This window comes from Colias croceus, chromosome 13, assembly GCF_905220415.1.
Source record: "Colias croceus chromosome 13, ilColCroc2.1".
NCBI lineage: Eukaryota > Metazoa > Arthropoda > Insecta > Lepidoptera > Pieridae > Colias > Colias croceus.
The window spans coordinates 2,051,291-2,064,249 of record NC_059549.1 but is presented as its reverse complement, the minus strand read 5'-3'; the positions used below and the strand labels follow the sequence as shown (position 1 = coordinate 2,064,249).

Genomic DNA, 12,959 nt, shown 5'->3' with positions numbered 1-12,959 from the left:
ATAATTATTACAACTATTATAGTTGTCAACATATTGTAATTATTAATAATACCCGAGTATTAAATTACCTACAAAAAGATAATATTCGTATTCTGTTTGTATTTGAATCACGATTAATGATTTTTATAGGCCATCTTGTTGTCAAAAATAGCACAGTTTATACACAAAAACATATCGCATAATTGGTACATTGAGTTTCTTTACAAGTTTACTTATGGGTTTACAGGATATTTTTTAAGGATTTACATAAACACTGTGCATAAACATTTATAATATATTGAATGGTGTTGTAATGTCTATGGTAGCTTTCTTATCTGTTGTTCCACCTTTTTTTCTTATCTGTTGCAGTGATTACGAATTTTGTATTTCTATGCTGTGAAGACTTTTTGCATTCCTATCATTATAACTAAATAAAATGAGTGACTTTTATAAAAACTGATAGTGCATTCCGTAAATGATTTACTGAATATAATAATTTATTTTACTGAATGTGTGTAATATTAAGCTAAAAGCTATGCCTTTGGCAAATGCCACAGATCCTTGGCGCATGCAAAATGTTGGAGATGTCTCGGTAATTAACTATAGAATTTGTTTTGTTTGTATATTCTGATTATTTAATTACCCACATTTTAAGTATTACTTCTCGATTAGTCATTCCTGAGTTGATTTCACATCTGTGAATATCGTTTGATTTCACTGGCCTTCAGTTAGGGTATTATTTACATTACACATTGAAACGCCCTTTTGTGCATAATACCGTGGAATAATTCTGAATAATAATTAATATAGTGCACTCATATTTTCAAGAAACAGGTTTGCTATTTGTTTTACCAATTTTACTTCTTATCTATAACATTCACGCGTAAGGATGGTTTGAAAACATGTTTCCTTATTCATTCGATAAAACGCTATTGATGTAATAGCATTGTTCTCTTTGTATGTCTTTATAATTAATGACGTGCCCTCGAGCGCCTGTACTGTAATTAAGAATTAGCATTAGTTCAATATTGAATCTTCCATGATTTCGTGATTTTTTTTCATTATAGCGCGGCATCGCCTCTCAGGCAGCAAACAGTCTTCCAATGGTTGTCGAGAATTCAGAGTCTCGCCAGACCTCTACTACAGAGAGTCTGGAATCTACAATATCAAATACCAGTGATCTCAGCTTTGAACGGGAGGTGGAACTTCAAGATGTTGTTAAAGAAGGGCATGAAAAAGCAGATCCATCACAGTTTGAGTTACTCAAAGTCCTTGGAGAAGGTTCATTCGGGAAAGTGTTCTTAGTGCGTAAAGTTAGTGGGCCTGATGCTGGCACTTTGTATGCTATGAAGGTAAGGAGTGCTTTGTTTTAATTATTGTTATTGCATTTGGGACATGAATAGTTACAAAACATTAAGGTTCCCACATTCTATTCATTGTAATTCAAATTTTGAGATATTATCTATGTTAAATCGCTCTGTAAAAAGCTTGAGTTTGCATCAGCTGTTTATATTTATAAAATTATAACAGGAATTTCTAAAAAATTACTGTATATTTTATTTGTTTAGATGAATTTAATTGAGGAAATTGTATTGATAGTTTTAAATTATTTCCTTATATTTCAGGTACTTAAGAAAGCAACTTTAAAGGTTAGAGATCGTGAAAGAACAAAGATGGAAAGAAATATTTTAGTAGAAATGGGACATCCTTTTATTGTTAAACTACATTATGCATTTCAAACAGCTGGGAAATTATATTTAATATTAGATTTTTTACGTGGCGGTGACCTATTTTCGAGACTTAGTAAAGAGGTAAATAGTATACAACAAACTCTTATATTTTATATAATTCATGTGTGTTTTGAGGATTGTTTCATTTTCCTCTAATAGCTATCATTTACACATGCCTCGGTTATATTGTAAAATTATTTCAAATATTATTTAAATTAATATTGTTATTAATTTGTTTAAGGTAATGTTCACTGAAGAGGATGTAAAATTCTATTTAGCAGAGTTAGCATTAGCGTTAGAACATGTGCACAAACTGGGAATCATATACAGGGATTTAAAGCCAGAGAATATTTTATTAGACGCAGATGGTCACATAGCTCTCACAGATTTTGGTCTGTCCAAACTCCCACCGAGTAGCGACAAGGCTTATAGTTTTTGTGGCACTGTTGAGTATATGGCACCTGAAGTAGTTAACAGAAAGGGGCACACTTTTGCAGCCGATTGGTGGTCGTTTGGAGTCCTTATGGTATGTATTTGTTTATATGAATGTTGAGTTTCTTGTTAATTAGATTTTATTGTAATATAAATCCAGTTTGTTTTAAAAACCCATTAAAATTTGAAGGTAGTCTAAAAATTAAGTCTTTTACTTGCTTAAAATGCAATCATCATTTGTTATGTTTTTTAATTAAGTGCATAATGAAGATCAACATCATTCATACACATTATAGTTAAGTTAATAAAAATTATACAAACCCAAAATCACATGTCACAAATGTTTGTCTAGACTCATAGACTGCAAACTTATCAGATTACAAGCAAATTATACCAATTTAAACTGCATATAACACAAGATATAACTACAATACAAATATTCAAAGTAAATAGCGATTTTGCAGCAGCATTATAACAACTGCAACGGAAACATAATTAATATGTAAAATTTGTTGCAGTTTGAAATGTTAACAGGAAACCTACCTTTTCATGGTGCAACCAGGCATGAAACAATGACACAAATACTAAAAGCTAAGCTGGGCATGCCGGCCAACCTTAGTGAGGAGGCACAATCTTTATTGCGTGCATTGTTTAAGAGAAATCCACAAAACAGGTAGGTTGGTTTTTCTATTTTCTAATATACACATTTTTTGGATATTTAATCTTTTTAAACAAACAAAGAATAAATGAGTTTAATTATGAACTTTTAGATTGGGAGCTGGTCCAAATGGTATAGAAGACATTAAGAGCCATGAGTTCTTTGCAAGTATAGACTGGGAAGGACTTTTGAAAAAAGAGGTATGTGAAAAAAAAGGTATTTTTGTTACATATCTAATATGTTCTGATGTATACTTTCATATATTATTTCATTATACAGAAGCTGTGCTGACCATAAATATTGTTTGATTGTTATCTGTACAACAATCAATCAATCAATCATCAATGGTACTCATATGACCATATCCAATATTGTAAAACATAGTGTATGTCATCTGTAAATGAATTAATGAAGTGGGAGTCTATTTGTGTGATTAATATCGATGTTTGCTCTATGCCTGGGCGTTCAGCATGTAAATATAAATTATATACATCACTAGCTTACCGCCTGCGGCTTCGCCCGCTTTGTCTAAAACCAAATAAATTATATACTTAAACCTTCTCGAATCACTCTATCTATTAAAAAAAACCGCATCAAAATCCGTTGCGTAGTTTTAAAGATTTAAGCATTCAAAGGGACATAGGGACAGAGAAAGTGACTTTGTTTTATACTATGTAGTGATAACACAAGCGAAAAGCTTAGTATGGCATCAGCCCCCCTAGCCAAGTGGCTTTCTGTTAGCGTAGCGTTCAATAGAATAGACTACGAATGTATGAGATTGACGTAAGCTGTAGATACGTTTATCCACAGCTTACGTCAATCTCATACATTCGTAGTCTATTCTATTGAACGCTACGCTAACAGAAAACCACTTGGCTAGGGGGGCAGATCGTGCTATGTGTGAAAAATATATATTTTTTATATATATAAAAATTCCCTTTAGGTGGTGCCCCCGTTCCGTCCGGCGGTGTCCCGCGCGGACGACGCGTACTACTTCGACTCGGAGTTCACGTGCCGCACGCCGCGTGACTCGCCCGGCGTGCCCGCGTCCGCCAACGCGCACGAACTGTTTCGGTGCGTTTGTTTGTGATTACTAGCTGTGTCCCCCGGTTTTACCCACTAGGCTCCGTTCCTATTGGTCTTAGCGTGATGATATATAGCCCATAACCTTCTTCGATAAATGGGCTATCTAACACCGAAAGAATTTTTCAAATCCGACCAGAAGTTCTTGAGATTAGCGCGTTCAAACAAACAAACTCTTCTGCTTTATAATATTAGTATAGATTAGCTGTTTTGCCTTCAAACATCTTTAGGCACGTTGAGTGTAAAATTTAAAGGTCGCGTCATGGCAATACCGACACGTCATGGAGAAAGGCGACGATTTTGGTATCTTTGAATCTTGCCAAAGAAGTTTCACTTCTGACACGTATGCTCGGCACACACGCTCTTTTTTTTAAATCTAAATCTGTGTAGAACACACCTCAAACTAGACACACATTTTATATTTATAGGACACAAGTACAATCATACTCATTCTGTGATATTTATAATTTTTAATTAAGAACTAGATAAAAATCATTTATATTTATTCAAGTTAATGTTTAACGCCTTAGTCATAACAATTCAAACATTCTTCTAAGAATTGATGGTAAAATGACAAAATTTGTTATCCGAATTTTGTTATCACATAAACTGCAACTTATCTTATCTATCCAACAATTTCAGTCTACGTTTGTTTGTAGACAACTTCCTAATCTTGCGTAAAGTAAACACGATTTTCATGACGTCGTTCACACAATTATATAATAAGGAACAAATAAAACCGAGACAATGCACAAACACTAGCAATATGCAATATATGAGAATTTTTATCTTTGCATCTTGTACTAGATTATTCTTGTTCGGAAAATAACATTGCGACACGTGTTATGGTCATATTTATCTAATACGTGGAAATTTCCTTTATTTTAAAATATTTGAAATACCGATCTAATAAGATTTTACCGTGTACTGATTTCTATGATTATGATTTGAAATAGTTTGATGGTACACAATCTCTTCCTCGAAATGCCGACGTAAATAATTTAATTATGAAGTATAACGAATACTTAGAACAATTAAATAATAACAAAGAAGAAAGAGAATTTTTTATTAGATGGTCTTATCATTCAAGTATTCGTTCTCGGTTCTCTTTATTATTTTTTTCTATTCTGTCCTAATAAAAAATATGCATAATGAGGTATATGATATTACATTTTGATTATAATAGGAATGTATTTATTTCAGGGGTTTTAGTTTTGTCGCACCATGTCTGCTAAATGATGATAATAACAAAACTGTCACAAATGCAAACCAAAACCAAAATCATGTTGCGCAAGCTAAGACATCCACTGAGGAGTTTTGGTCTGGGATTGTCAACAAAAACAATTTCTTTGATGAATACAGGTAAATTATATCATAGTACCTACTATTAAAACCGAAACTCTCTGAAAATAAATAAACTAAGAAATTAAAATTATTTTTAACCTTTTAAGTCTGTTAAAATTTCCAAATAATAAATATTTCCAAATATCTCTCACTGATATGAAATTCAAATTCAAATTGTCTTTATTTGCTGAATGTAGTTACATAGCTGAGGTACAAATTTTATAGGTTCTTAGTCATTCTGCTCGTAGTTGATCGTGCAAATATGTATCTATGATATTATGATAATACCTTTAAAACTATGTGTTTGAATCGGTTTTCTGTTGATATTAAAAATATTTAAAAAAAAATTTACTTTTTCAGATTAATGGGCGAGCTAGGTACAGGTTCATTTTCAGTAGTACGTCTGTGCGAACACAAAACTTCTAGGACACAGTATGCAGTCAAAATAATGGACAAACTACAGTATGATCCTAGAGAAGAAATTGAAATACTTCTAAGGTAATGCAGTACCTTGATATACATATTTATGAATGCTATTATTATTAATAGATCACAAACCTAAGTAATAATAATCGTTAAATAGGAAACCTATTAAAGAAACATTAATATGCATTTAATTTAAATATTAAATTTCAAGTGTGTATCAAGGTTTCTAACAACTGGGTCAATATATACTTTTAATGGATAATGCCTCTTGACATTGAATTTTGTTTTTTAAATAAAATAGTCAGGTATTTGACTGCATCACTTCCCGATGGTAAGTAGTGATGCAATCTATCAAAGGACATGCTTGCCTAAATAGAACCTATTCAATCTTGTTTTAATAAATTTAGATTATATTTCTCGCGTGGGAAGACGGATGCCGGTAGGCGATTCCATTCCATTTCAGTTAGATTGATAAAAGATTTTTGATATAATTGGTAGGTCAACTACGAAGGGACGATAGCCAGCAGTATGTCTAGATGTTCTATGGTGAAATGATGAACATGGAATGACAGTGTGAATTTCAGATGCACATTCACTAAAGTGCAAGCGGTAGAAAACTGAACGACACACAATCTTAAGTCTATAATCAAGGCTAAGAAGTTTATCCTTCGTCAAATTCGAGTCCGCTATCATCCTTTTGTGTATCTCGTTTCATGGAAAAAAAACGACGTGTGGCAGTCGGGGACTGCCGCGGTAAAGCTATTGCATGCTATGCCTTCAAGCCACACCTCCGCCCGTCGGAGTGGGGAGCGTGAGGTTTTTTTCGTTACGGAATTTCTCGATTCGGTCCCCGCGCTCAAGGCCCGCGATAGAAGCTATGCAATAGCTTAAAAATCGGTTTTCATTAGAAAAATTTTCATTTTTTTTTCATAAAAATTCCAGATACAGCCAGCACCCGCACATAATAACCCTGCGCGGGGTGTACGAAGAGGGCGGGCGCATACTGGCGGTGACGGAACTGTGCCGCGGCGGCGAGCTGCTGGAGCACATCACGCAGCGCCGCCACCTCAGCGAGCGGGAGGCCGCGCCCATCCTGCGCAACGTGCTGCACGCCGTGCACTACCTGCACGCGCACACCGTGGTGCACAGGTACACACACACACACTGCGCAACGTGCTGCACGCCGTGCACTACCTGCACGCGCACACCGTGGTGCACAGGTACACACACACACACTGCGCAACGTGCTGCACGCCGTGCACTACCTGCACGCGCACACCGTGGTGCACAGGTACACACACACACACTGCGCAACGTGCTGCACGCCGTGCACTACCTGCACGCGCACACCGTGGTGCACAGGTACACACACACACACTGCGCAACGTGCTGCACGCCGTGCACTACCTGCACGCGCACACCGTGGTGCACAGGTACACACACACACACTGCGCAACGTGCTGCACGCCGTGCACTACCTGCACGCGCACACCGTGGTGCACAGGTACACACACACACACTGCGCAACGTGCTGCACGCCGTGCACTACCTGCACGCGCACACCGTGGTGCACAGGTACACACACACACACTGCGCAACGTGCTGCACGCCGTGCACTACCTGCACGCGCACACCGTGGTGCACAGGTACACACACACACACTGCGCAACGTGCTGCACGCCGTGCACTACCTGCACGCGCACACCGTGGTGCACAGGTACACACACACACACTGCGCAACGTGCTGCACGCCGTGCACTACCTGCACGCGCACACCGTGGTGCACAGGTACACACACACACACTGCGCAACGTGCTGCACGCCGTGCACTACCTGCACGCGCACACCGTGGTGCACAGGTACACACACACACACTGCGCAACGTGCTGCACGCCGTGCACTACCTGCACGCGCACACCGTGGTGCACAGGTACACACACACACACTGCGCAACGTGCTGCACGCCGTGCACTACCTGCACGCGCACACCGTGGTGCACAGGTACACACACACACACTGCGCAACGTGCTGCACGCCGTGCACTACCTGCACGCGCACACCGTGGTGCACAGGTACACACACACACACTGCGCAACGTGCTGCACGCCGTGCACTACCTGCACGCCCACACCGTGGTGCACAGGTACACACACACACACTGCGCAACGTGCTGCACGCCGTGCACTACCTGCACGCGCACACCGTGGTGCACAGGTACACACACACACACTGCGCAACGTGCTGCACGCCGTGCACTACCTGCACGCGCACACCGTGGTGCACAGGTACACACACACACACTGCGCAACGTGCTGCACGCCGTGCACTACCTGCACGCGCACACCGTGGTGCACAGGTACACACACACACACTGCGCAACGTGCTGCACGCCGTGCACTACCTGCACGCGCACACCGTGGTGCACAGGTACACACACACACACTGCGCAACGTGCTGCACGCTGTGCACTACCTGCACGCGCACACCGTGGTGCACAGGTACACACACACACACTGCGCAACGTGCTGCACGCCGTGCACTACCTGCACGCGCACACCGTGGTGCACAGGTACACACACACACACTGCGCAACGTGCTGCACGCCGTGCACTACCTGCACGCGCACACCGTGGTGCACAGGTACACACACACACACTGCGCAACGTGCTGCACGCCGTGCACTACCTGCACGCGCACACCGTGGTGCACAGGTACACACACACATCCTGCGCAACGTGCTGCACGCCGTGCACTACCTGCACGCGCACACCGTGGTGCACAGGTACACACACACACACTGCGCAACGTGCTGCACGCCGTGCACTACCTGCACGCGCACACCGTGGTGCACAGGTACACACACACATCCTGCGCAACGTGCTGCACGCCGTGCACTACCTGCACGCGCACACCGTGGTGCACAGGTACACACACACACACTGCGCAACGTGCTGCACGCCGTGCACTACCTGCACGCGCACACCGTGGTGCACAGGTACACACACACACACTGCGCAACGTGCTGCACGCCGTGCACTACCTGCACGCGCACACCGTGGTGCACAGGTACACACACACACACTGCGCAACGTGCTGCACGCCGTGCACTACCTGCACGCGCACACCGTGGTGCACAGGTACACACACACACACTGCGCAACGTGCTGCACGCCGTGCACTACCTGCACGCGCACACCGTGGTGCACAGGTACACACACACACACTGCGCAACGTGCTGCACGCCGTGCACTACCTGCACGCGCACACCGTGGTGCACAGGTACACACACACACACTGCGCAACGTGCTGCACGCCGTGCACTACCTGCACGCGCACACCGTGGTGCACAGGTACACACACACACACTGCGCAACGTGCTGCACGCCGTGCACTACCTGCACGCGCACACCGTGGTGCACAGGTACACACATACAAACACATACATACATATGTGTATGCATTTATAATTTTAAAATTATAAATACATACATACACACACACACACATAGGGCGGTCGAATCTTTTGGCTGTGCCGGAGTCGTGTACTTTGCCTAGCAATGTACAACACACGCAGTTGTGCATTGCTTTGCAAAAAATGTTTGAAATAAGTTTTGTTCTTATGTCAATTTAAATGATTAATACATTTGAAAATAATACTAAAAGTAATATACATTGTGAAGAGTGGAATTTGATCCTTCGAGTCCGATTAATAATAGTAAGGTCCGTTAAAAAACGAAATAGTAATGGATGTATCTAAATAAAAAAATTCTCATTGATATGACTAGAGACTAAACCAGCTTTGAATTTAAACATTAAACATATTATAATAATTGTTGCAGAGACATAAAACCATCAAACATCCTCTTCGCTCGAGCGGAAAAGCGACCAGAAGACATCCGTCTAGTAGATTTTGGTCTGGCCAAGCAACTGCGGGCTGAAAACGGTTTGCTGATGACTCCGTGCTATACAGCCAACTTCGTGGCTCCCGAAGTACTGAAGCGAGCTGGATATGATGCTGCCTGCGACATATGGAGTTTGGGTGAGTGTATATGAAGTAAATTTAAAGATATGTATCACCTATTAGGATCGTAACTAAACCAATTATCCTAAAAGTTTCTAAAAACGTGGATCAAAATATTTTGTCATGGAGCAAGATGATGTTACTTTGTGTAAAGCTTTAATAACACAGTGACTTACAAGTTGAAGGTTACTTTGTAATATTTATTTAAAACAAATATTCTAGGTGTATTGGCCTACATAATGCTGTCTGGTAGAACGCCATTTGCCACAACTGGTGACGACACGCCCGAGGCAATACTAGCCAGAATTGAATCAGGAAAAGTGAGTTTATATGCGTTTTTTGTTTCTTTTTAATAAGTTACCTGTTTAAAGTTATAAGCGCCTGATAATCTAATAAAAAAAGTTAAGCTATTTGACTTTTTAGATAGGTATTTATAACTTAATCGGTGGATAATGTAATGTGTATGTTTTAATGAATGGTATAAGAGTAATTCATACTAGTTGCTACTGGTTTGGAAAATCTGTCTTTCTCTAGCATAACATCAGATACATTATATTTTAACTACCAAACAAAAATGAAAAAAGGGAATTAATATAACGTTTGTATAACTCGTTCACAGGTTGAAGTATCGGGCGGTGCTTGGGCGTCAGTATCAAGCGAGGCTCGCGCCTGCATTCGCCGCATGTTACAACTAGAACCGGCTTTACGTCCACGAGCTTCGGAGTTATTACATGAGGCGTGGCTATGTAAACCACCAAGTGATAGTGGACCTGCTAATGTAGCACAAACTGCGGCTGATACCCCGCCTGCTGCTGATTTGAGACGAGCTGTGGATTTGACGTTCCAGGTGTGTATGAGTAGTGAATATTTAGAAAGTAATCTTAACTTAAAGGTAAGTACGTCCTCGTTGGTCTATAGTCATCATAAGCCAGAAATCAGTACCCCTAGTGTGAGTTTGATCGAGTACGAAACGTTACTATCGCGTCTGCGTCACAGCCGAATTAGTATGGGAAATCGAACAGCGCCCCTAGCGCACGTATGGGGAAGCTTTGTTTCCCCATACGAATTTCGCTGTGACGCAGACGCGATAGTAACGTTTCGTACTCGATGAAAACTCACTCTAGCCACACTGGTTAGTCCGTTTTATGATCGCGCGCTACAGAACTGTTACACGAAGCGTGGTTATGTAAACCACCAAGTGATAGTGGACCTGCTGCAGTAGCACAAACTGCGGCTGATACTCCGCCCGCTGCTGATTTGAGACGAGCTGTTGATTTGACTTTCCAGGTGCGTAAACTTATTATAGTATACTTACCCACTGGTAGAACCGGCATATACAAAATGGTGTGCGAAGCGTGGTTGGCCGTCAACTCCGCCCAAAAACATTGTTGCCACTATCTTTTAGTAGGCTGTTGCAGAATTGATTATACTTTCATTGTATTTTAGTTTATTTATATAACTTAATAGTGTGCAAGCACACCAGTAGCTTATTTACTTTGTTAACCGACTTCAAAAAAAGGAGGAGGTTATCAATTCGGCCGGTATGTTTTTTTTATGTATGTACACCGATTACTCCGAGGTTTCTGAACCGATTTACCTACGTGATTCTTTTTTTGTTCGATGCGGGATGGTGTCGAGTTGGTCCCATAAAAATTTTATTCGGATAGGCCCAGTAGTTTTTATTTTATAAGCATTTTTGTCTGTATTTGTAAATGTTGCAAGTGCAAGTTCGGATTTAACTCATTATACCTATATAAAGTTGGGATATCTATACATATAATAAATCTGTAGAAGGGTCAATTCTGTACATTGAAAATATTGAAAAAATAAATAGCAGGGGGTGTTACTGGATCGATACCAAACCCAAATATGTGATTAAAAAAATTTTTGTCTGTCTGTCTGTATGTTCAGGCATTGAAGTCGGTTGTTTTTAACGCAGTTATCACTTGTACTCTCAATTTCAATTCCCTGATGGTGAGTAAATTATTCAGAAATTCACTTGTAAGCAAATACATCTACAATATTTGATTCTTAAAACTTTGTATTGATAAAATATGCAGTATTTTTATGATATTGTATGTACAGGCGATGACGTCAGCACCGCTAGCTCCCCATGTGTTGGGTCCCGTGAGCCAGTCCACGCTCGCACAGAGACGCATAAAACCACAGCGCAGATTCTCGCCTACACGACTGTAAAAAAAAAGAAAAAAGTGGAAATAAACTTGACAAGAAGAGACAAGTAAGAATTAATTGGCTTAACGATAAGAGAAATGTAAATTTGGTGTCTTTGGAAAATGTTAAAATATTTAAGACACACAAATGAGAATATATAAGATTTGTTGGAAATTAAAGTCGAAAATTAATCGACTCAGGATGTGACAGTGTTGCCAAAATACAATAAGCCGTTTGTTAACAATGAGACACTCAGAAAATGATTCACTTTGATCACTTAAACAAACCGTTGTTAGGTAGTTTCTCGATAATAGACGATTTTTGCGTCAAGAAAAATGCTTTACGTAGCACATTAAATATTACATGCATTCTAAATTTTCTATAGAAATATTTTTAAAGTATACGCCTATGTAGTAAACTATGGAAGCGCAAGAACATTTCCCCTTTAAATTTTTCCACTCCTGTGCAGAATGATAACCATACTAGTCTATGTTGACAAAAATATTGCCAATCTATTTTTCACCTTATCGAGAAGAATTAAGGTCGATTATATAAAAAGTAGGGCTAAGTTATATAATGCGGTCAAAATCGATGACGCGCCTTATATTCCGTAATATGAAATATTACGACGTTGTTAAAATATCTGGGGTAACTCAAATTAAATCAACACTTAAAATATTTAAATTTTCACGAAAATGATAAGATATTGATGAATTTAAATATGTCTATTTCAGGGCATTAAATTATAGAGGTCATAAAGTTATTTTTATTTTGACACGATATAACAAAAAAGAAAAAAAATAGTATAATATGTTTTCGAGAACATACGTGTTTTATTATTTATTTTTATAATACTTTTATTAGGTCAATGACGATCAATTTGACACACAAATTACAGTACTCCAAAAGTAATAATGCGCATAAAAATCTTCGTCACTGTTCGGCAACTGTCATATTCCCGGAGCGTCCGAAGACGATATTTATATAGAGTTGGTACGGGAGCCACGTGCAAATTTGGTTCATTATTTCCTCTCAAGAGATAATTCGTCAGATGCATCAGAGTATAGTATTATAAAGCCTCGTGAACGTCAGCTGGCGCTCGGTTGGGGGGGTG

General features: G+C 39.9%; 1 protein-coding gene across 1 annotated transcript; it reads left to right on the top strand.

Annotated features, from left to right (window-relative positions):
* Positions 1–367: 367 nt before the first annotated feature.
* On the top strand, positions 368–11,897 carry LOC123696916 (ribosomal protein S6 kinase 2 beta). The gene is made up of 14 exons (XM_045643306.1): positions 368–571; positions 1,047–1,331; positions 1,605–1,790; positions 1,951–2,235; positions 2,660–2,814; positions 2,912–2,999; positions 3,743–3,873; positions 5,086–5,244; positions 5,587–5,724; positions 6,595–6,801; positions 9,492–9,691; positions 9,896–9,993; positions 10,293–10,520; positions 11,759–11,897. Exons 1-14 carry the CDS (start codon positions 515–517, stop codon positions 11,867–11,869), a joined length of 2,328 nt encoding a protein of 775 aa, XP_045499262.1. The 5' UTR covers positions 368–514; the 3' UTR covers positions 11,870–11,897.
* The last annotated feature ends 1,062 nt before the right edge of the window (positions 11,898–12,959 follow it).